We start from the raw sequence: 27049 nt of genomic DNA, 5'->3' as shown, positions 1-27049 counted from the left end.
GTTCAAGTATTCTGAGATCTGTGATATGTGGTTGTGGCATGATAGAACCATGATGAAACTCACAGACGGTATTTTTTTGTAGAAGTCTTTTGGTGCGATCCTAACCTCCCCTCGAATGATAACGATGTGGAATAAAACTTATGAGACATGCGTCACAATTTCGAGAGCACATGTGGTCATCACCGATTACTCAGTGTTACAATTACCAACTAGAATCTGTTTAAGGGGATAGGCAAGACTGGATTTTCCTTTTCACTGTCAATTTATATGAACTAAGTTACACCTTTAATGTCATAATCATGAATGCAGCTGTCGTTCATTGTCTTAGAAAGTAAATGACCTGGGTCATAGAGATCCTCACGCACACTCCAGTTTGATTGGCAACGCACTATCCCACAGAGAGCTTGTTTTCCGTCTTGAAGCGGTTTTCACACGTTGAGTCCTTCTGTTGTTGCCGACCTTCTCGTTGTAGACGAACACGTTGTGATGTATTCAGCACAGGCACCACCCAGGACCAGCCTGAGGCCACCATTAATCAGAAAGCCGCCACTGCTCCCCCCTTCTCCTTCCCCACGCGACATTAACGCTCAGTTTTATTAAACAATGGCGAGGAACAGGACACCTTCCTCGCACACACCTGGAGGGATCATGTATAGGACATATGTAAGACAGGACGGATTCCTCAGCTGAAAAGGTAAGACAGTTTTGTCCTGGTCCTGTGTAAATCGTCACTATTTTTCCGCCTGTAACTGCAAAACAACAATATGTTTAGGGGCAAGTTATCATGCTACTTATAATTGAAATGCACCAAAGTGAACGGTATAGATAGTTAGATAGATAGATAGATAGATAGATAGATAGATAGATAGATAGATAGATAGATAGATAGATATTTTGTACAGAAGTGGATAACAATAGCTTTTAAATTAATAATAAAGGGAGAATTGAAATATATAACACCAGTTGAAGGTATTGCGTTTTTCCAATTTCTTTACACGGCATGCAGCATTAGATTTAACTTAGGTTAAGAACAACACATGCTAAACATTCACAAACAAGACACGTATAAACTGAACACAGAAGGGTTTTATTTGTGGTATGTCGTCGATAAGCAGTACTACATCACAATAGGTCCGCCCAAGATGATTCAACAGTATCAGGGTGATTGTCCTCGCTGACAGATTGCTTGTCAGATGTAGCCAGTGAAAAAATAAATGCAACGTTTAATCAATCGATCGCATGATAGACTTGCGTAGAAAGTGACAAAATATGGTTAGAGAGTAATGTGTGTCTCTAAAACGAGATTATACTGGACAAAATGTCATTTTCGACAATTGGTAACGCAAGGAAGTGCAGGTTTCAGTTTGTAATGAAAACGGAAGATGTTATCAAAGAACGGATTTGTTCGAATAGTTTTCAGTTGGGCTTACAACCGAAACAAATCACATCTGTCCACACAAAATAGAACAGACTTTATCTGCTGGCTCTCTAACAATGTAACTTCATAAGAAACAATTCTCAAAGTATGATGGAATCCTACTGGGAAAGGTTAAAACAAGAATGCTGTCATGGCTGAACCAAACCTGGAGCAAGCTATCGAAACAGGATATATGTCAAACAGGTTCAACCAATCAAGCGATCGTAAACAGCTCTGCTTGGAAACAACAATGTGACCTGTCCCGTGACGTGGCCCGTGTGTTCGTGTTCACAGACCAGTTATACAAGGCAAATTAACTACACCATAAAAGACATCTATGAATAATATTGTTTTCACCTTTTACTACGAGTGAATTGGAATCGATCCCGTGTTAACACGTTGTGTGCTAGGTATTCTAGAACTGTAACGAACAGTTTGTGATGTGTGCTTGATATGCATACGGTGAAATGAACATACAATATTGTGTCGCAGGAATTGCTGCTGTAAAATGAACATACAGTGTTCTGTTCCAATTGTTAACCTGAAGTAACACACGATGTTATCTTCCATTTATTTACGTTAAGTAATGAACAATCAATGTTGTGTCCCATGTATTCCCTTTACGTAATGAGCATACAACGTTGTGTTTCAGACCCGTGAAGGTTCCGGGTTAGAATAGGCCTTCAACAATCCATGCTTGCCACAAAAGGCGATTATGCTTGTCGTAAGAGGCGACTAACGGGATCGGGTGGTCAGGCTCGCTCACTTGATTGACACATGTCATTGGTTCCCAATTGCGCAGACCGATGCTCATGTTGTTGGTCAATGGATTGTCTGCTGCAAATTCGATTATTTACAGACCGCCACCATATAGCTGGAACATTGTTGGGTGAGGCGTAATACTAAACTCACTCACTCACTCACTCACTCACTCACGTGGTGTTTCATGTATTAGGTTATGAACATACAATGTCCTATTCCATGTATTTACCTTTAAATGATAAACATATAATGTTCTGTTCCATGTATTAACCAGAAGTAATGAACACGAAAGGTGTGTTCCATGTATTTACCTTAAGCTTTCATATAATGAACATATAATGTTACCTTTATATAATGAATATACAATGTTGTGTTCCATGCATTGCCGTTTAAGAAGTGAACATGCAATGTTTAATTACCCTTAAGATAAATTTGTCGGATTCTGATTAATAGCCAAAAACCATGTGGGCGGATTTTGCAAGGGGTGTACGAATCGTACACTCAATCAAATCTGTCACGTGACACACTACACGAATGTACAGATGACCATGACCTCAGATGGAATGTGGCTGTATAACGGCTGATTGCTTTATGACGATTATGAGCATAAACAGAGTAAAAGAATTGTTGCCATAATTTCGTATTTGCTTGTGTTAATAAATGTAACCCAAAACAAAATGTTTCTCTCTTTCACTTGTCGTTTAACAAAACCGCAAAGGTGATCATTTGTATGATAAACTAAGCCATCCCGAGTTATCTCCCTTTATAACCGTTCAGGAAATATCATTTCGAAACACTCTGCGCCTCATTCTGCCGAATGCTGAATGGTGTTGTTTAAGGATAAGCTATATTAAAAAACTATAAGGGTAATACATTCGTCATACGGTGTTTTGAAAGGATGTAAGCGACTGTAAGATCCTTTTAAATTCCGTATTTCCTTTGGCTGCGCCTCAGTGTTCCATTTACACTCCTTAAGTATGAGCATACAATGTAGTGTTCCATGTATTCTCATACAGTATTAGCATACAATGTTGTGGTCCATGTATTCTCCTCAAGTATGAGCATACAATGTAGTGTTCCATGTATTCTCATACAGTATAAGCATACAGTGGTGTGTTCCATGTATTCTCATACAGTATTAGCATACAATGTTGTGGTCCATGTATTCGCTTTAAGTAATGAACACACAGTGTTGTGTTCCATGTATTTACCATCTTTCGAAAACAATTTGACTTTATTTCTTTACACCTTCAATTCTGAATTTTCGATGTAAGGAAAAGAAGACAACAACTGATCACAAATACATCAATGCCAGTACACGTTTTGTTGTATTTCACAAAATATGAAACATCAACGCGAAAGAGCATCTTAGTCTTCAGAAAGAGTCCATGTTAACAAACAGCACAACTGATCGATGGAAACAAAATCTTGTGACTCTATTTGACGCTATTGATTTGCTTGAAATGAACGGAAACAAAATGTCAATGTTTGAAATACGTTTACTTTATACATCTTAAAAGACTGCTGCATGTGGGTGTATAAAATGTTTAGAAAATATATACGCTTTGAACTCAGCGGGAGTGTTAATCACTCAGCCCAAGCATGCATTTTGTAGTTGACACAGCAGTGATAAATGCCCCTGAGCTTATTTTGAAATGGAAAAGGCAGGATGTATAAAATACTAACAGCAATATACCTGTGAGACAACAAGACCGAGCAAAGGCCTTCCTGAGATTGAGAGCATAAATCGTAAAGAGGTGAGATTCAGGTTAAAAGAGACACGGTTGAAAAATGAACACGTGAGCCATGTAATTAGCACAAATATTGCTCTCGCAATGGACAGTGGGAAATGTAATTACAAACTTGACATTTGTCTCAGTATAACGTAAGATTATATAGGTGAGAGATTACTGTTATACATGTCAGACATCAATAGGCCTGCAATTATATTACTGTGTTGGAACAGATTGCATCGATAGGCTTAACTTCATTTTAACGTTGTGATTTATTCTTCTCAAAACTTAATACAATGATGACGGTATAATTCGATTTAAGCCAAGTATAGTCGACGTTATAGTATATTTAGGTTTAGAAATATTTCGTAATTATACTGATGTACAGGATCATGCATGCTGAGATGAACTGACATGCCTAGTAAACGTCCGTGCCGACCTTTGAGGGCCCATCTATTGCACAACAGTTGACAGGGAATAGTAAGAACAACAGAAGCACTCCTTTTGGAATATAGTAGAATATTTTAACAATTTCCTGGTTTAATGATTAATAACTGTGTCCCCTGTTTTCACTGGGAATGACTGACCAATCACAATCCCAGGTGACGTTTGTCTGATGTCCATGCCGAAATGCCGGTACCATGTCTCGGTACCGGCTATTTTGTCAACGTATGTCCAGTTTAATTTCCATTGGAAATACGCAGCGTCCAGACTGACTCTATGCACATGCGTGTATGCCGAATATAGAGTCAAATTTCCTTATGTGGTGTACTTTCTGTAATAACTTTGGAGACTATTATTTTTTATCGCAATGAGCGTTTCTACAATTGAAACCCCATCTCAAAATAAACTTGAACTCTTGAAGTTTTGGAGTGTATTGGTTAATTCCATATGAATGGATATATCTTTTGGCAGTAAGGAGAATATGGGTTAATAATCTGCCTGAGTATAATGTTCCAAACCAAACAAGATATTTTGTTATTTTAGTTGTATTCTTAGTATAATCATTCATCCAGACTCCATTCCAGTATTTGTGTGTTTTTCTACATTCTCAATAAACATGACAAGAATAGGACATCTTATTGGTAAGTTCGGGTTAAGAAGTCTGTCTACTCATAACGTAAATGCTAGTTTACTAGTTGACTGACGGTCACCATGACACCGGAAGTTCACCATGACACCGGAAGGCGCGATTGCCGGTCTGTAACCATTGTGCCTTGTGCGTGCGTGTTAGTGTGAAATCGACTTTACAGATTAATTTTTATGTTTCTCATTCTCAATGTTCATTTCTAGCAGTAAAACTATTGCAAGATATATCATCAACTCTATAACTGTACAACAGTGTTATATACAGATGGAAATGGTTACTTTCTTGTAAATTCAAAAGGAAGCAAGTGAGTTGCTTTGAAGAATGTTCTAGCAATATCACTCCAGGTGACCCCAGGAATTGGCTTCACACATTGTATCCAACATTGTATCCAACTTGAGCGAACTCTTTAGCCACTAGGCTACCTCACAGATTCCATGAAGTCTAGACTTGCTCCATTTAGAGTTTTTGCATTGCCGAAATGGTTACCCAGATGAAATGTAGTCCACAGATTGAGAATCTGTACTCAAGGAAATTTGTTTTACTTTCTGTGTAGAAATATCAGACATGCATGTAAGACTGGTGGTAATGAACAGAAAATACGAAACCAAAGATTATGTCTACGCTTTATTCCTAAGTGCAAGTGTCAATTAAATTCATGCCTAATGTTTTATGTTGTTCTTGACAGATGAAAGGCCTATCCCTGGTGCACCTACTGACCTTTGCGTTGATTCACCTGACATCGCCGAGGACTGTCCCATCATCCTTCACGATGGATGAGGACGACCTGTACGAAAAACTTACAGCAAGACGAGCGCCGATTATCTATCCGCCCTTACTGTTTGGTCACATACAAGCTGATGAGTTGGAGACCGAATCAATAGTTACGTCCCTTTCGCCATTATCTGAGTTCACACAGACTTCTAGGTTGAGCCTGAATTATTTCACCAGTAGCGGAAATAGTCTAATGTTATATCCGTCAACGTCTTTGTCTGCGATATCTCCGTTACAACCATCATCATATACAGATGCAGGACTCCTTGTCACGACATCATACACGACAACGTTAGATACAACAGCTTCAGCCACTTCATCCCTCATCAAAGAAGACGTGATCACATTTATACCTATTGTAGCACATTCAGAAATGGGATCCACGACTGGCACAGCCTCTAGGACGTGGTTTACAATCACCCCTACAAACACAATCCACGACACAATTCCAGCATCCCAGCCTCAAGCTAAATCCCATCCTTGCCCAATGTCAGCTACATCATCAGCAAGTCCTCCAGGACACACGACCGACGCCTCTGTGTCACAGTCCGTGACAGTCACGGTTGATTGTCTTCACCAAACACAACAGCCGTTACGTACAGGAACATCGACAAGACCTGCACAGCCCAGAATGCATGGTTCCAAGATAATCCCTGCATCCCAGCCTCAAACTGAATTCCATCCTTGCCCAATGTCAGCTACATCATCAGCAAGTCCTCCAGGACACACGACCGACGCCTCTGTGTCACAGTCCGTGACAGTCACGGTTGACGATCTTCCGCAAACACAGCAGCCGTCGCGTATAGAAACATCCACAACGTCTGCACGGCCCAGAATGCATGGTTCCAAGATAATCCCTGCATCCCAGTCAGAACCTGAATCCCATCCTCGCCCAACGTCACCTACATCCTTAGCAAGTCCTCCAGGACACACGACCGTCTCCACCATGTCACAATACGTGACTGTCACGGTTGACGGTCTCCCCCAAGCATCACAGACATCACTTACAGTCACGTCTGCGTTTGTTCAGCCCAGAATACATGATTCATCGACAATTCATGCTTCCCTACCAATGCAAATACACCTTTCGCAAAGCATCAGCGATAGAAATACAAAGGTTGTCTCCAAACGTCCAACAGCAGATCGGAATATTCAGGAAATGACAACGAATAGTGATCACCAAACAGAGTATGGATTGACTTTTCCACCGCTGGACACTCAGCGAATTAATGTGCCCGACATACGGTCATCGATGATGCTTCTCCCGAGTGACGTCTCCGTCAGAAGTAGCTATGCCCTGAATGGACAATACCATGCTGTCATCACTCGCAGTATTCACTTCGATCCATCAGCATTCAATACAGCACCAATCGTCTCCATTACGACTTCCAGTGCTCTGGATCCAACTTCACTAGGGATCTCCCCTAACTATGTAGTGATGAGTAGCGCCTTTGTACACCAATCTGACCCAAGGCATGTGGCGCCCAGTCCTGTGGTAGCCGCTCCAGCAGAAACACAGCACTTCGACATCGCAGCAGACCAGCGTCTTGAGTTACATATCAACAAGGACACAGATGTAACTCGCCTCCATCACGTTCTTGATCCACTATTGGGGATAAACCATGCCTTAAGTGGACATTCGGGCGTCCGTACAAACAAAGATACAGCGAGTTCAAGGACAAAATCTCTGTTGTCGATTCTTTCTAAAGCACTTACATCCATGACAACCGTACCATCTCAAAACCCCAACACGCTTCCCTTCCGGTCAGCTGACGTGTTCGGGAGGTACGTAGGCCAGGGTCCAGGGGGATTTTCTACTGCCCCGTCTAAACAAATGACCGTACACCATCTTGGAAAATTGCTCGCTGGTATGGAACAATTTGCCTCAGCTAAGACGGTTGCCGTTGTGAAATCAACAGAAACAACCCACTCGACAACGACCACCACTACAACCACGTCTACTACTACAACAACTACAACAACAACTACAACTACAACTACAACCACAACTACAACTACAACTACAACATCGCCTGCGAAACCAGCAATTCCTGATATTTGCGTGACGCTTTGTCGATTGTAAGTAAGACCCGCTTGCTCTCCTATTGGTAATTATATAGGATGACCAGTTTCATAGACAGTTTTAAGTGCAAAATGTTTCTTCCAGTAGTTTGAAAAGTCCTAAGAAGATAAACATGAGTTTTCCACGTAGTTACATACTGACAGCATTTATCAGTAGAGACCCATGAACCTTCAACAACCCATGCTTGTCGTAGGAGGCTACTAATGGGGAGAATAGTCAGACTCCGTGACTTGGTTGACACATGTAATCGTATACCACTTGCGTATATCGATGCCCATGTTGTTGATCACTGCATGGATTGCCTGGTCCAGACTGGATTATTTACAGACCGCCGCCATACAGCTGGAATATTTAGTGCGACGTAAGACAACAATAAAAAAACAAATATAACAGTTAGGCTAAGAGGGTTTAACATTCACAAAATCAGACAATTAATTGTGGGACAAACTCGCTACAGAAAACATTTACTTTCAGAACCTTTCCAGTAATATATATACAGTGGTAGCACGGAACGTTATCTTTAAAAACGTCCTCTGTTAATACACCACTACAACGCGTTGCTTGTAAATTCTGATTCGGGGCACACTGAACTCAGTCCAAATTACCGCAGTTAGCTGTGCAGTGTTGTGTCCGTTACACTCGCCATAAACCCATGATTGTGGGTTCGAACCCCTAGTCACCTCAGTTATGTTCTGTATTTATCAGCTCCACATACAACAGTAAACACTTTCCTGTCTACAAAACATGCATGTTGACACGATGTGAAACAACTGCTAATCCCCAACTCACTCACCGACAAATTGCTGTTTAGGTAAAACAAAGCGAATGCACAACAATACACGTGTATAGGTGGACCGATGGGTAGCCTTGTGGTGAAAGCATTCACTCGTCAAGCCGAAGACGCAGGTTCGATTCCCCACACGGACACAAATGAAGTCTATTCCTGTGACTCCCTGTTCTGGAATATTGCTAAAAGCGGCGTAAAGCTAAACTCACCCACACTTACGTATATATAAATACCACTTCAGCGACTACATACGAGTGAGTGAGTGAGTCTAGTTTTACGTGCAGTCGGCAGTATTCCCCCTCTATGGCGGCGGTCTGTAAATAATCGAGTTTGGACCAAACAACCCAGTACATACGAAGCAAATATAACCGCAGCTGTGGGCAAAGAATAATGATGAATTCTACGACATCCCAGTTCGTTCAACTATTTGAATATAAATTTGGCTGTATGTCATAATCCACTAATCACAAAGTATTTTCGTTTTGCGCGACATTTTGTGAAAGGTGTCTAATACGAAGTTTGTGAAGCGTTTATAAAATACTGATTCAGCCACGAGAACCCCGTACATAAGCGCACTCACACTCACACAATACTGCCCAGGTGAGTTGACGCCGCGTATAAGACTGCCACTAAATTTTTATAATGGACAATTTCGGTAACAAAAGAAAGAAAGAACCAGGGAGATTCAAAAACCTCCATTTGAAACACATACTGAAAATATACTGTTACATCACCACAGTGAAGCCACGCTTACGATGAACGTGAAAATATAGTTGTCCCTGAAGTAAAAGGAGAAAAGGACTGCGGTTCATTCCTAAAGCAGGAATATAACATTAAACAGACATACAATACCTCAACGTAATAGTCACCACGATGAAAATTGGTAACTTGATTCATTGATGAATAGAGTTACTTGTTACTGTGTCTCTAAGGTTTCCTCAGAATTAATGATTGGTTATACAGCCTTCCGACATACACTGTACTACGTGCAAGTGACTATAAATAAGTGAATTGTTGTACTTGTCAAGAGTGTTCAGTGTGGGCACTGTGTATATGTGACTGTAGTGTTGTACGTCTATAGGGTGTACAACGTGGGCACTGTGCATATGTGACTGTAGTGTTGTACGTCTAGAGGATATACAACGTGGGCACTGTGTATATGTGACTGTAGTGTTGTACGTCTACAGGGTGTACAACGTGGGCACTGTGAATATGTGACTGTAGTGTTGTACGTCTACAGGGTGTACAACGTGGGCACTGTGAATATGTGACTGTAGTGTTGCACGTCTACAGGGTGTACAACGTGGGCACTGTGAATATGTGACTGTAGTGTTGTACGTCTACAGGGTGTACAAATTGGGCACTGTGAATATGTGACTGTAGTGTTGTACGTCTACAGGGTGTACAACGTGGGCACTGTGCATATGTGACTGTAGTGTTGTACGTCTACAGGGTGTACAACGTGGGCACTGTGCATATGTGACTGTAGTGTTGTACGTCTACAGGGTGTACAACGTGGGCATTGTGCACATGTGGCTGTAGTGTTGTACGTCTACAGGGTGTACAACGTGGGCACTGTGAATATGTGACTGTAGTGTTGTACATCTACAGGGTGTACAACGTGGGCACTGTGCATATGTGACTGTAGTGTTGTACATCTACAGGGTGTACAACGTGGGCACTGTGAATATGTGACTGTAGTGTTGTACGTCTACAGGGTGTACAACGTCGGCACTCTGCATATGTGACTGTAGTGTTGTACGTCTACAGGGTGTACAACGTGGGCACTGTGAATATGTGACTGTAGTGTTGTACGTCTACAGGGTGTACAACGTGGGCACTGTGCACATGTGGCTGTAGTGTTGTACGTCTACAGGGTGTACAACGTGGGCACTGTGAATATGTGACTGTAGTGTTGTACGTCTACAGGGTGTACAACGTGGGCACTGTGAATATGTGACTGTAGTGTTGTACGTCTACAGGGTGTACAACGTGGGCACTCTGCATATGTGACTGTGGTGTTGTACGTCTAAAGGGTGTACAACGTGGGCACTGTGAATATGTGACTGTAGTGTTGTACGTCTACAAGGTGTACAACGTGGGCACTGTGCATATGTGGCTGTAGTGTTGTACGTCTACAGGGTGTACAACGTGGGCACTGTGTATATGACTGTAGTGTTGTACGTCTATAGGGTGTGCAACGTGGGCAGTGTGTATATGTGACTGTACTATTGTACGTCTATAGGGTGTACAACGTGGGCATTCTGTATATGACTGTAGTGTTGTACGTCTACAGGGTGTACAACGTGGGCAGTGTGTATATGTGACTGTACTATTGTACGTCTATAGGGTGTGCAACGTGGGCACTGTGTATATGTGACTGTACTATTGTACGTCTAAAGGGTGTACAACGTGGGCAGTGTGTATATGTGACTGTACTATTGTACGTCTATAGGGTGTACAACGTGGGCACTGTGTATATGTGACTTTACTATTGTACGTCTATAGGGTGTGCAACGTGGGCACTGTGTATATGACTGCAGTGCTGTACGTCTATAGAGTGTACAACGTGGGCAGTGTGTATATGTGACTGTAGTGTTGTACGTCTATAGGGTGTACAACGTGGGCACTGTGTATATGTGACTGTAGTGTTGTACGTCTATAGGGTGTACAACGTGGGCACTGTGTATATGTGGCTGTAGTGTTGTACGTCTATAGGGTGTACAACGTGGGCACTGTGTCTATGTGGCTGTACTATTGTACGTCTATAGGGTGTACAACGTAGGCACTGTGTATATGTGACTGTAGTGTTGTACGTCTATAGGGTGTACAACGTGGGCACTATGTGTATATGACTGTAGTGTTGTACGTCTATAGGGTGTACCATGTGTGCACTGTGTATATGTGACTTTAGTACTGTACATCTATAAGGTATACAACGTGAGAACTGTGTGTATATGACTGTAGTGTTGTACGTCTAGAGGGTGTACAACGTGGGCACTGTGTATATGTGACTTTAGTACTGTACATCTATAAGGTATACAACGTGAGAACTGTGTGTATATGACTGTAGTGTTGTACGTCTATAGGGTGTACAACGTGGGCACTGTGAATATCTGACTGTAGTGTTGTACGTCTACAAGGTGTACAACGTGGGCACTGTCCATATGTGGCTGTAGTGTTGTACGTCTACAGGGTGTACAACGTGGGCACTGTGTATATGACTGTAGTGTTGTACGTCTACAGGGTGTGCAACGTGGGCAGTGTGTATATGTGACTGTACTATTGTACGTCTATAGGGTGTACAACGTGGGCATTCTGTATATGACTGTAGTGTTGTACGTCTACAGGGTGTACAACGTGGGCAGTGTGTATATGTGACTGTACTATTGTACGTCTATAGGGTGTGCAACGTGGGCACTGTGTATATGTGACTGTACTATTGTACGTCTAAAGGGTGTACAACGTGGGCAGTGTGTATATGTGACTGTACTATTGTACGTCTATAGGGTGTACAACGTGGGCACTGTGTATATGTGACTTTACTATTGTACGTCTATAGGGTGTGCAACGTGGGCACTGTGTATATGACTGCAGTGCTGTACGTCTATAGGGTGTACAACGTGGGCAGTGTGTATATGTGACTGTAGTGTTGTACGTCTATAGGGTGTACAACGTGGGCACTGTGTATATGTGACTGTAGTGTTGTACGTCTATAGGGTGTACAACGTGGGCACTGTGTATATGTGGCTGTAGTGTTGTACGTCTATAGGGTGTACAACGTGGGCACTGTGTCTATGTGGCTGTACTATTGTACGTCTATAGGGTGTACAACGTGGGCAGTGTGTATATGTGACTGTAGTGTTGTACGTCTATAGGGTGTACAACGTGGGCACTATGTGTATATGACTGTAGTGTTGTACGTCTATAGGGTGTACAACGTGTGCACTGTGTATATGTGACTTTAGTACTGTACATCTATAAGGTATACAACGTGAGAACTGTGTGTATATGACTGTAGTGTTGTACGTCTATAGGGTGTACAACGTGGGCACTGTGAATATGACTGTAGTGTTGTACGTCAATAGGGTGTACAACGTGGGCACTGTGAATATTACTGTAGTGTTATACGTCTATAGGGTGTACAACGTGGGCACTGTGTATATGTGACTTTAGTACTGTACATCTATAAGGTATACAACGTGAGAACTGTGTGTATATGACTGTAGTGTTCTACGTCTAGAGGGTGTACAACGTGGGCACTGTGTATATGTGACTTTAGTACTGTACATCTATAAGGTATACAACGTGAGAACTGTGTGTATATGACTGTAGTGTTGTACGTCTATAGGGTGTACAACGTGGGCACTGTGAATATCTGACTTTAGTACTGTACATCTATAAGGTATACAACGTGGGCACTGTGAATATGACTGTAGTGTTGTACGTCTAGAGGGTGTACAACGTGGGCACTGTGTATATGTAAGTGTAGTGTTGTACGTCTAGAGGGTGTACAACGTGGGCACTGTGAATATGTGACTTTAGTACTGTACATCTATAAGGTATACAACGTGAGAACTGTGTGTATATGACTGTAGTGTTGTACGTCTACAGGGTGTACAACGTGGGCACTGTGTGTATATGACTGTTGTGTTGTACGTCTATAGGGTGTACAACGTGGGCACTGTGAATATGTGACTTTAGTACTGTACATCTATAAGGTATACAACGTGAGAACTGTGTGTATATGACTGTAGTGTTGTACGTCTACAGGGTGTACAACGTGGACACTGTGTATATGTGGCTGTACTATTGTACGTCTATAGGGTGTACAACGTGGGCACAGTGTATATGTGACTGTAGTGTTCTACGTCTATAGGGTGTACAACGTGGGCACTGTGTGTATATGACTGTAGTGTTATACGTCTATAGGGTGTACAACGTGGGCACTGTGTATATGTGACTTTAGTACTGTACATCTATAAGGTATACAACGTGAGAACTGTGTGTATATGACTGTAGTGTTGTACGTCTACAGGGTGTACAACGTGGGCACTGTGTGTATATGACTGTTGTGTTGTACGTCTATAGGGTGTACAACGTGGGCACTGTGAATATGTGACTTTAGTACTGTACATCTATAAGGTATACAACGTGAGAACTGTGTGTATATGACTGTAGTGTTGTACGTCTAGAGGGTGTACAACGTGGACACTGTGTATATGTGGCTGTACTATTGTACGTCTATAGGGTGTACAACGTGGGCACTGTGTATATGTGACTGTAGTGTTCTACGTCTATAGGGTGTACAACGTGGGCACTGTGTGTATATGACTGTAGTGTTGTACGTCTATAGGGTGTACAACGTGGGCACTGTGTATATGTGACTTTAGTACTGTACATCTATAAGGTATACAACGTGAGAACTGTGTGTATATGACTGTAGTGTTGTACGTCTAGAGGGTGTACAACGTGGGCACTGTGTATATGTGACTTTAGTACTGTACATCTATAAGGTATACAACGTGAGAACTGTGTGTATATGACTGTAGTATTGTACGTCTAGAGGGTGTACAACGTGGGCACTGTGAACATGACTGTAGTGTTGTACGTCTAGATGGTGTACAACGTGGGCACTGTGAATATGACTGTAGTGTTGTACGTCTATAGGGTGTACAACGTGGGCACTGTGAATATGTGACTTTAGTACTGTACATCTATAAGGTATACAACGTGAGAACTGTGTGTATATGACTGTAGTGTTGTACGTCTAGAGGGTGTAGAACGTGGGCACTGTGTATATGTGACTTTAGTACTGTACTTCTATAAGGTATACAACGTGAGAACTGTGTGTATATGACTGTAGTGTTGTACGTCTAGAGGGTGTACAACGTGGGCACTGTGTGTATATGACTGTGGTGTTGTACGTCTATAGGGTGTACAACGTGGGCACTGTGTATATGTGACTTTAGTTCTGTACATCTATAAGATATACAACGTGAGAACTGTGTGTATATATGACTGTTGTGTTGTACGTCTATAGGGTGTACAACGTGGGCACTGTGTGTATATGACTGTAGTGTTGTACGTCTATAGGGTGTACAACGTGGGCACTGTGTATATGTGATTTTAGTACTGTACATCTATAAGGTATACAACGTGAGAACTGTGTGTATATGACTGTAGTGTTGTACGTCTAGAGGGTGTACAACGTGGACACTGTGTATATGTGGCTGTACTATTGTACGTCTATAGGGTGTACAACGTGGGCACTGTGTATATGTGACTGTAGTGTTCTACGTCTATAGGGTGTACAACGTGGGCACTGTGTGTATATGACTGTAGTGTTATACGTCTATAGGGTGTACAACGTGGGCACTGTGTATATGTGACTTTAGTACTGTACATCTATAAGGTATACAACGTGAGAACTGTGTGTATATGACTGTAGTGTTGTACGTCTAGAGGGTGTACAACGTGGGCACTGTGTATATGTGACTTTAGTACTGTACATCTATAAGGTATACAACGTGAGAACTGTGTGTATATGACTGTAGTATTGTACGTCTAGAGGGTGTACAACGTGAGCACTGTGAACATGACTGTAGTGTTGTACGTCTAGATGGTGTACAACGTGGGCACTGTGAATATGACTGTAGTGTTGTACGTCTATAGGGTGTACAACGTGGGCACTGTGAATATGTGACTTTAGTACTGTACATCTATAAGGTATACAACGTGAGAACTGTGTGTATATGACTGTAGTGTTGTACGTCTAGAGGGTGTACAACGTGGGCACTGTGTATATGTGACTTTAGTACTGTACTTCTATAAGGTATACAACGTGAGAACTGTGTGTATATGACTGTAGTGTTGTACGTCTAGAGGGTGTACAACGTGGGCACTGTGTGTATATGACTGTAGTGTTGTACGTCTATAGGGTGTACAACGTGGGCACTGTGTATATGTGACTTTAGTACTGTACATCTATAAGGTATACAACGTGAGAACTGTGTGTATATATGACTGTTGTGTTGTACGTCTATAGGGTGTACAACGTGGGCACTGTGTGTATATGACTGTAGTGTTGTACGTCTATAGGGTGTACAACGTGGGCACTGTGTATATGTGATTTTAGTACTGTACATCTATAAGGTATACAACGTGAGAATTGTGTGTATATGACTGTAGTGTTGTACGTCTATAGGGTGTACAACGTGGGAACTGTGTGTATATGACTGTAGTGTTGTACGTCTATAGGGTGTGCAACGTGGGCACTGTGAATATGTGACTTTAGTACTGTACATCTATAAGGTATACAGCGTGAGAACTGTGTGTATATGACTGTAGTGTTGTACGTCTATAGGGTGTACAACGTGGGCACTGTGTATATGTGAATGTAGTGTTGTATGTGTACAAAGTGTACAACGTGGGCACTGTGTGTATGTGAATGTAGTGTTGTATGTGTACAGGGTGTACAACGTGGGCACTGTGTATATGTGACTTTAGTAATGTACATCTATAAGGTATACAACGTGAGAACTGTGTGTATATGACTGTAGTGTTGTACGTCTAGAGGGTGTACAACGTGGGCACCGTGAATATGACTGTAGTGTTGTACGTCTAGATGGTGTACAACGTGGGCACTGTGAATATGACTGTAGTGTTGTACGTCTATAGGGTGTACAACGTGGACACTGTGTATATGTGGCTGTACTATTGTACGTCTATAGGGTGTACAACGTGGGCACTGTGTATATGTGACTGTAGTGTTCTACGTCTATAGGGTGTACAACGTGGGCACTGTGTGTATATGACTGTAGTGTTATACGTCTATAGGGTGTACAACGTGGGCACTGTGTATATGTGACTTTAGTACTGTACATCTATAAGGTATACAACGTGAGAACTGTGTGTATATGACTGTAGTGTTGTACGTCTAGAGGGTGTACAACGTGGGCACTGTGTATATGTGACTTTAGTACTGTACATCTATAAGGTATACAACGTGAGAACTGTGTGTATATGACTGTAGTATTGTACGTCTAGAGGGTGTACAACGTGAGCACTGTGAACATGACTGTAGTGTTGTACGTCTAGATGGTGTACAACGTGGGCACTGTGAATATGACTGTAGTGTTGTACGTCTATAGGGTGTACAACGTGGGCACTGTGAATATGTGACTTTAGTACTGTACATCTATAAGGTATACAACGTGAGAACTGTGTGTATATGACTGTAGTGTTGTACGTCTAGAGGGTGTACAACGTGGGCACTGTGTATATGTGACTTTAGTACTGTACTTCTATAAGGTATACAACGTGAGAACTGTGTGTATATGACTGTAGTGTTGTACGTCTAGAGGGTGTACAACGTGGGCACTGTGTGTATATGACTGTAGTGTTGTACGTCTATAGGGTGTACAACGTGGGCACTGTGTATATGTGACTTTAGTACTGTACATCTATAAGGTATACAACGTGAGAACTGTGTGTATATATGACTGTTGTGTTGTACGTCTATAGGGTGTACAACGTGGGCACTGTGTGTATATGACTGTAGTGTTGTACGTCTATAGGGTGTACAACGTGGGCACTGTGTATATGTGATTTTAGTACTGTACATCTATAAGGTATACAACGTGAGAATTGTGTGTATATGACTGTAGTGTTGTACGTCTATAGGGTGTACAACGTGGGAACTGTGTGTATATGACTGTAGTGTTGTACGTCTATAGGGTGTGCAACGTGGGCACTGTGAATATGTGACTTTAGTACTGTACATCTATAAGGTATACAGCGTGAGAACTGTGTGTATATGACTGTAGTGTTGTACGTCTATAGGGTGTACAACGTGGGCACTGTGTATATGTGAATGTAGTGTTGTATGTGTACAAAGTGTACAACGTGGGCACTGTGTGTATGTGAATGTAGTGTTGTATGTGTACAGGGTGTACAACGTGGGCACTGTGTATATGTGACTTTAGTAATGTACATCTATAAGGTATACAACGTGAGAACTGTGTGTATATGACTGTAGTGTTGTACGTCTAGAGGGTGTACAACGTGGGCACCGTGAATATGACTGTAGTGTTGTACGTCTAGATGGTGTACAACGTGGGCACTGTGAATATGACTGTAGTGTTGTACGTCTATAGGGTGTACAACGTGGGCACTGTGAATATGTGACTTTAGTACTGTACATCTATAAGGTATACAACGTGAGAACTGTGTGTATATGACTGTAGTGCTGTACGTCTAGAGGGTGTACAACGTGGGCACTGTGTATATGTGACTTTAGTACTGTACTTCTATAAGGTATACAACGTGAGAACTGTGTGTATATGACTGTAGTGTTGTACGTCTAGAGGGTGTACAACGTGGGCACTGTGTGTATATGACTGTAGTGTTGTACGTCTATAGGGTGTACAACGTGGGCACTGTGTATATGTGACTTTAGTACTGTACATCTATAAGGTATACAACGTGAGAACTGTGTGTATATATGACTGTTGTGTTGTACGTCTATAGGGTATACAACGTGGGCACTGTGTGTATATGACTGTAGTGTTGTACGTCTATAGGGTGTACAACGTGGGCACTGTGTATATGTGATTTTAGTACTGTACATCTATAAGGTATACAACGTGAGAACTGTGTGTATATGACTGTAGTGTTGTACGTCTATAGGGTGTACAACGTGGGAACTGTGTGTATATGACTGTAGTGTTGTACGTCTATAGGGTGTGCAACGTGGGCACTGTGAATATGTGACTTTAGTACTGTACATCTGTAAGGTATACAGGGTGAGAACTGTGTGTATATGACTGTAGTGTTGTACGTCTATAGGGTGTACAACGTGGGCACTGTGTATATGTGAATGTAGTGTTGTATGTGTACAGAGTGTACAACGTGGGCACTGTGTGTATGTGAATGTAGTGTTGTATGTGTACAGGGTGTACAACGTGGGCACTGTGTATATGTGACTTTAGTACTGTACATCTATAAGGTATACAACGTGAGAACTGTGTGTATATGACTGTAGTGTTGTACGTCTAGAGGGTGTACAACGTGGGCACTGTGAATATGACTGTAGTGTTGTACGTCTAGATGGTGTACAACGTGGGCACTGTGAATATGACTGTAGTGTTGTACGTCTATAGGGTGTACAACGTGGGCACTGTGAATATGTGACTTTAGTACTGTACATCTATAAGGTGTACAACGTGAGAACTGTGTGTATATGACTGTAGTGTTGTACGTCTAGAGGGTGTACAACGTGGGCACTGTGTATATGTGACTTTAGTACTGTACTTCTATAAGGTATACAACGTGAGAACTGTGTGTATGTGACTGTAGTGTTGTACGTCTATAGGGTGTACAACGTGGGCACTGTGTGTATATGACTGTAGTGTTGTACGTCTATAGGGTGTACAACGTGGGCACTGTGTATATGTGACTTTAGTACTGTACATGTATAAGGTATACAACGTGAGAACTGTGTGTGTATATGACTGTTGTGTTGTACGTCTATAGGGTGTACAACGTGGACACTGTGTGTATATGACTGTAGTGTTGTACGTCTATAGGGTGTACAACGTGGGCACTGTGTATATGTGATGTTAGTACTGTACATCTATAAGGTATACAACGTGAGAACTGTGTGTATATGACTGTAGTGTTGTACGTCTATAAGGTGTACAACGTGGGCACTGTGTGTATATGACTGTAGTGTTGTACGTCTATAGGGTGTACAACGTGGGCACTATGAATATGTGACTTTGGTACTGTACATCTATAAGGTATACAGCGTGAGAACTGTGTGTATATGACTGTAGTGTTGTACGTCTATAGGGTGTACAACGTGGGCACTGTGTATATGTGAATGTAGTGTTGTATGTGTACAGAGTGTACAACGTGGGCACTGTGTGTATGTGAATGTAGTGTTGTATGTGTACAGGGTGTACAACGTGGGCACTGTGAATATGTGACTTTAGTACTGTACATCTATAAGGTATACAACGTGAGAACTGTGTGTATATGACTGTAGTGTTGTACGTCTATAGGGTGTACAACGTGGGCAATGTGAATATGACTGTAGTGTTGTACGTCAATAGGGTGTACAACGTGGGCACTGTGAATATTGCTGTAGTGTTATACGTCTATAGGGTGTACAACGTGTGCACTGTGTATATGTGACTTTAGTACTGTACATCTATAAGGTATACAACGTGAGAACTGTGTGTATATGACTGTAGTGTTGTACGTCTATAGGGTGTACAACGTGGGCACTGTGAATATGACTGTAGTGTTGTACGTCAATAGGGTGTACAACGTGGGCACTGTGAATATTACTGTAGTGTTATACGTCTATAGGGTGTACAACGTGTTCACTGTGTATATGTGACTTTAGTACTGTACATCTATAACTTATACAACGTGAGAACTGTGTGTATATGACTGTAGTGTTGTACGTCTATAGGGTGTACAACGTGGGCACTGTGTATATGTGACTTTAGTACTGTACATCTATAAGGTATACAACGTGAGAACTGTGTGTATATGACTGTAGTGTTGTACGTCTATAGGGTGTACAACGTGGGCACTGTGAATATCTGACTTTAGTACCGTACATCTATAAGGTATACAACGTGGGCACTGTGAATATGACTGTAGTGTTGTACGTCTAGAGGGTGTACAACGTGGGCACTGTGTATATGTGAGTGTAGTGTTGTACGTCTAGAGGGTGTACAACGTGGGCACTGTGAATATGTGACTGTACTGTTGTACGTCTGGAGGGTGTACAACGTGGGCACTGTGAATATGTGACTTTAGTACTGTACATCTATAAGGTATACAACGTGAGAACTGTGTGTATATGACTGTAGTGTTGTACGTCTACAGGGTGTACAACGTGGGCACTGTGTGTATATGACCGTTGTGTTGTACATCTATAGGGTGTACAACGTGGGCACTGTGAATATGTGACTTTAGTACTGTACATCTATAAGGTATACAACGTGAGAACTGTGTGTATATGACTGTAGTGTTGTACGTCTACAGGGTGTACAACGTGGACACTGTGTATATGTGGCTGTACTATTGTACGTCTATAGGGTGTACAACGTGGGCACTGTGTATATGTGACTGTAGTGTTCTACGTCTATAGGGTGTACAACGTGGGCACTGTGTGTATATGACTGTAGTGTTGTACGTCTATAGGGTGTACAACGTGGGCACTGTGTATATGTGACTTTAGTACTGTACATCTATAAGGTATACAACGTGAGAACTGTGTGTATATGAATGTAGTGTTGTACGTCTAGAGGGTGTACAACGTGGGCACTGTGTATATGTGACTTTAGTACTGTACATCTATCAGGTGTACAACGTGAGAACTGTGTGTATGTGACTGTAGTGTTGTACGTCTAGAGGGTGTACAACGTGGGCACTGTTAATATGACTGTAGTGTTGTACGTCTAGATGGTGTACAACGTGGGCACTGTCAATATGACTGTAGTGTTGTACGTCTATAGGGTGTACAACGTGGGCAATGTGAATATGTGACTTTAGTACTGTACATCTATAAGGTATACAACGTGAGAACTGTGTGTATATGACTGTAGTGTTGTACGTCTAGAGGGTGTACAACGTGGGCACTGTGTATATGTGACTTTAGTACTGTACTTCTATAAGGTATACAACGTGAGAACTGTGTGTATATGACTGTAGTGTTGTACGTCTATAGGGTGTACAACGTGGGCACTGTGTGTATGTGACTGTAGTGTTGTACGTCTATAGGGTGTACAACGTGGGCACTGTGTATATGTGACTTTAGTACTGTACATCTATAAGGTATACAACGTGAGAACTGTGTGTATATATGACTGTTGTGTTGTACGTCTATAGGGTGTACAACGTGGGCACTGTGTGTATATGACTGTAGTGTTGTACGTCTATAGGGTGTACAACGTGGGCACTGTGTATATGTGATTTTAGTACTGTACATGTATAAGGTATACAACGTGAGAACTGTGTGTATATGACTGTAGTGTTGTACGTCTATAGGGTGTACAACGTGGGCACTGTGAATATGTGACTTTAGTACTGTACATCTATAAGGTATACAACGTGAGAACTGTGTGTATATGACTGTGGTGTTGTACGTCTAGAGGGTGTACAACGTGGGCACTGTGTATATGTGACTTTAGTACTGTACATCTATAAGGTATACAACGTGAGAACTGTGTGTATATGACTGTAGTGTTGTACGTCTATAGGGTGTACAACGTGGGCACTGTGAATATGTGACTGTAGTGTTGTACGTCTATAGGGTGTACAACGTGGGCACTGTGAATATGTGACTTTAGTACTGTACATCTATAAGGTGTACAACGTGAGAACTGTGTGTATATATGACTGTTGTGTTGTACGTCTATAGGGTGTACAACGTGGACACTGTGTGTATATGACTGTAGTGTTGTACGTCTATAGGGTGTACAACGTGGGCACTGTGAATATGTGACTGTAGTGTTGTACGTCTATAGGGTGTACAACGTGGGCACTGTGTATATGTGACTTTAGTACTGTACATCTATAAGGTGTACAACGTGAGAACTGTGTGTATATATGACTGTTGTGTTGTACGTCTATAGGGTGTACAACGTGGACACTGTGTGTATATGACTGTAGTGTTGTACGTCTATAGGGTGTACAACGTGGGCACTGTGTATATGTGATGTTAGTACTGTACATCTATAAGGTATACAACGTGAGAACTGTGTGTATATGACTGTAGTGTTGTACGTCTATAAGATGTACAACGTGGGCACTGTGTGTATATGACTGTAGTGTTGTACGTCTATAGGGTGTACAACGTGGGCACTGTGAATATGTGACTTTAGTACTGTACATCTATAAGGTATACAGCGTGAGAACTGTGTGTATATGACTGTAGTGTTGTACGTCTATAGGGTGTACAACGTGGGCACTGTGTATATGTGAATGTAGTGTTGTATGTGTACAGAGTGTACAACGTGGGCACTGTGTGTATGTGAATGTAGTGTTGTATGTGTACAGGGTGTACAACGTGGGCACTGTGAATATGTGACTTTAGTACTGTACATCTATAAGGTATACAACGTGAGAACTGTGTGTATATGACTGTAGTGTTGTACGTCTAGAGGGTGTACAGCGTGGGCACTGTGAATATGTGACTTTAGTACTGTACATCTATAAGGTATACAACGTGAGAACTGTGTGTATATGACTGTAGTGTTGTACGTCTATAAGGTATACAACGTGAGAACTGTGTGTATATGACTGTAGTGTTGTACGTCTATAAGGTATACAACGTGAGAACTGTGTGTATGTGACTGTAGTGTTGTACGTCTATAGGGTGTACAACGTGGGCACTGTGAATATGTGACTTTAGTACTGTACATCTATAAGGTATACAACGTGAGAACTGTGTGTATATGACTGTAGTGTTGTACGTCTATAGGGTGTACAACGTGGGCACTGTGTATATGTGAATGTAGTGTTGTATGTGTACAGAGTGTACAACGTGAGAACTGTGTGTATCTGGCTGTCGTGTTGTACGTCTATAGGGTGTGCATCGTGAGCACTGTGTGTATGTGACTGTACTCGTGTACGCCAATAGGGTGTACAAAGTGAGCACTGTGTGTAATGTTTCTATGTGACTGTTGTGCTCTACGCCTGTAGGGTTACAGCGTGAGCATGTTGTGTATCTCACTGTAGATATTTGCGGTTCTGTGTGTCTTTAGGATGTTCAGTATGAGCTCTGTTTACATTGGACTGTAGATATCCGTATTGGGCTATATGTTTAGGGTGTACAATATGTGCTTTGAGTACATCTCACTCTAGATATCTGTAGTGTTGTAAGTTTTTAAGGTGCACAATATGAGTTCTGTGTACATTTGCCTCTAGATATCTATAGTGTCGCACGTTAATATGAGCTCTGTTTACATTTAACTGGAGAAATCAACAGTGCTGTATGTCTTTAGGGTGCACAATACGAGCTGAATGTAATTTGACTGCAGATATCTGTTGTGTTGTATGCCTGTGCGGTGTGTAATTAATGATTTGCAAGACGTATTATACATTCAATACAGACTGAGCCACAATGACACCTCATCTCCAAACAATTCCTTCCACCGTCTTTCGATCTGACTACTATGGCACAAAACTACCACCATGCACACATATCGTCTACATTTAAAGGAAATACGGTATCTCCTTCTCGCTATCTGCAAAGGCAGATTTACATTGCTACTCCCGACCCAAAGTATCATGTCTCTATTTGGACTTCCTAGAATGTCTGTTTGCTAGAACGGTGAGATGATGTTTACGGTGTTCATGTGACTCTTGTTACTCTCTGTTGATTGCCCCAGCGACACTATACATGTTCATGCTAGATGCCACCAGGGCAAACTAGAAGTAAGGCGTCATTTCAAATAAATATTGAGGACTAGCATTTAATAATTTATTGCATTTCATTTGACTTTTTGTTCACCGTGAGAGATAACTGTACCTCATGCTTCTTACACTGATGCAACGCGTTATAAACACAAATTAATGTACATATCTACAAACCTCTTGGCAGGTTCTTCTCTCATAAATTGTGCTCAATCATTTAAGTCATTTTAATATACTCCCTGCTTTGTTTGTTATACATGTTTATGTACATCGGTGATTGATTTGGTTATTTTGTTTGTCATGTCACCGTGAGTTCAATACATCGTTACATAGTAAAATCTGTTCGTAACAATCCCCACTGACGTAGACGAGTAGTTTCGTGTTCATTAGTCTTGGTGTATTTGAAGGATAACGTGGCACTGCCTCGGTGATGAGGTAATCATCTTGATCCAATTTACGGATAACTGTAATCACATAGACGATTCGGGTGTCACACTGAGCCTCGTCGTGACGTTATTTAACGTGGTAATTGGACACGTTACGTCGGCGTTCATATTATCGTCACACCATTAACGGTAATATACACCTGTCATCTTTGAATCAGATTGTCCTCTTCATCTCAAATTCTTATTTGGATTTGGATGCGACTGGCAATCTATGAGCAAAATGGATTTTATAAATATAGAATAAAGTCAGAATTGTACAATCGACTATTTCAGGGAGATTTCTGGTAGATGTGAAGAGGGTTTGGTCGCTTGTATTTGAGAATTGGAAGTTATACGAAACTGGTGTTATTTATTGAAGTTCCTATGTTCTGACAGACATTCCTTATCACTGGTCTCTTACCTTTCGTTAAATGGGACCTGTGGGTTTTCTCATATGGGTACAATATGTGAAGCCCATTTCTGGTGTCCCCCGCCATGATACTGATGAAATAGTGCTAGAGGCGGGGTAAAACACAACTCAGTCATTCGATCCTGTCGCTAATGATGAGATCCATTGGTAAACACAGTAACGTGCTATCATTCAGTAGCACCAAAATAAGTAGGTAACGTGTCTTACACACGGCACATGAGGGTGTTCGAAAGTAAAGAATTCATGATTTGAAGAAATACTGATGATCGACAGTAGGATAACCCTGAAAGTATGTAACAAAGTAAATTATCATAACATTCTAGTTGGCGTCTGTCCGACATGGAAATCAGCTCAAGATGAGTGCACTTTGTAGAGAATATCCAACGTCATACAGGTTTAACTTTACCCTCTTGGTGAAGGCCTCGGCCACGCAAATCCTCTTGAGACTAGAACTTGATCGGGGGAATGGGTATTCATACAAATCAGTCACCTACAATCATAGGTTACTGGCATGACCAAGGGAGGCAAATGCTGTAAGCGAATTACATGTAAGTCTAACGGATATTGAGCCTGTAGTATACTGGACAGAGAGCTCGAGTTGGCTGAAGAAAGGAAGGTCGGCAGTTCGATTCCCTTAGGCGTCATTTCGAATGCCGCCGTTAAAAAATGCTATTACTTGTTACCCTGGCACCCGTCTAGCATTGAAGGTATAAAACATGACTCGGTAGTCGAAAAGTCAGGATACTGTTTCTGGGAAGAGTAAATGTTAAGTTGCTGCGTGGTATTTCAGATGACCTCCTACCAATTAGCGTCATACACGTTATTTGCTAGTCTTTAAGAGCCACGATTACCCTATGTTCCTTCACCAATATTACATCTGTGCAACTCAGAACTGATGGCGCGGATTAGGCATTCCAAGATTAAATTCGAAGGGCTTCCTCTTGATAAGGTCACTAAAGTAGTTCAAACAACCATCTGTCAGGTGTTATTGGTACGGAGGAAACAGCTTTTCCCATGTCAGTGTGCATATTAGATGAATTCAGTTCCGTATGTCTTACACAATACTGCTGTTAACAGGGGACAGTGCCCGCCATCGTGTGTCGGAAGGGTATCAGGATGGAGTCGATGATCACGCTGTGTACAGTGATGGGTCCGATGTCGCTTCGCGTGGTTCCTGTCGCGATACAAGAGTTAATGCATGAAACAAGAAGAAAAGTAGAATTGACACACCAACTCCTTGGGCAACTGGCTTCATTGCCAAACGTTACTAAAAATAGTGCCATGTTTAAACGAGTTCATAGTGGCTTCGCTAGAGGCGAGCAATGTTTAGCTAATGACATAATGCGCAAACACCACCAGCTCTGGTAGATTTCTTCGATTTGTGAAATTTCAGGGCGAGATATGATGACGATTGTTCAATACCGAACAGAGAAATCACACATCTTCTACATTGTGACTGTAGGGTTTCCGTCACATTCCATAGTCAGTCAAACACGTTCCATTTATAAATTCATTAAAATTGCAGTGAGATTGCAACACTCCAGATGCCACACTCCAGAAGGCATCAGCCAAAGGTTATGTTTAAACAGGATGTGTTGGTAACCAAGGACCATTTTAACGCTCTAATGTCCATGCACTGTGGCTGCAGTGTTTACCAAAAAATGCTCTAAACATTGAGCAGTACAAATATATCCAGTTACTATATGTGAAATGTGTTCCCTTCTTAGACGCAGCCTGTGAAGATCTGGTTTAGAAATGATCTTCAGTAGCCCATGCTCGTCGTAAGTATCGACTAAGGGGATCTGGTGGTCATATTGTTGATCACTTGATTGTCTGGTTCAGACTCGATTATTCATAAAACGTTGAAGCATAGCTGGAATATTGCGGAGTGTGGCGTAAAACTCACTCACTCAGATGCAACTTGCTTTTTGTCGAATATCGTTTTGAAATACCAGGCCATATATAGGAAGAAACTATGCATGTTCATCAATCATTTACATATTACTTAACCAATGACATGAACCCACTACGAGCAAACACAGAAAAGATAACAAAACTGGTGTTTGTTTCTGTACGTTTGAATAGATTTTTAATAAAATTTAAAGTTATCAAA

At 41.7% G+C, this 27049-nt stretch overlaps 1 protein-coding gene across 1 annotated transcript; it reads left to right on the top strand.

Annotated features, from left to right (window-relative positions):
* The first annotated feature begins 579 nt into the window (after nucleotides 1-579).
* On the top strand, nucleotides 580-27049 carry LOC137298221 (mucin-5AC-like). The gene is made up of 3 exons (XM_067830392.1): nucleotides 580-694; nucleotides 5688-7852; nucleotides 26014-27049. The coding sequence occupies exons 2-3, from the start codon at nucleotides 5688-5690 to the stop codon at nucleotides 26063-26065; spliced, it is 2217 nt and encodes a 738-aa protein (XP_067686493.1). The 5' UTR covers nucleotides 580-694; the 3' UTR covers nucleotides 26066-27049.

The sequence above is a fragment of the Haliotis asinina genome, chromosome 10 (assembly GCF_037392515.1).
Source record: "Haliotis asinina isolate JCU_RB_2024 chromosome 10, JCU_Hal_asi_v2, whole genome shotgun sequence".
NCBI lineage: Eukaryota > Metazoa > Mollusca > Gastropoda > Lepetellida > Haliotidae > Haliotis > Haliotis asinina.
Note: the sequence above shows the minus strand (reverse complement) of the source record. Positions and strands in the feature narration are given on the sequence as shown.

Excerpts from the sequence above, each read along its gene's own strand:
- LOC137298221 (XM_067830392.1), top strand. The coding sequence starts at position 5,688 with ATGAAAGGCCTATCCCTGGTGCACCTACTGACCTTTGCGTTGATTCAC. Across the intron at positions 7,853-26,013 it reads TGCGTGACGCTTTGTCGATT|GGGACAGTGCCCGCCATCGT; the intron begins GTAAGTAAGACC and ends TGCTGTTAACAG.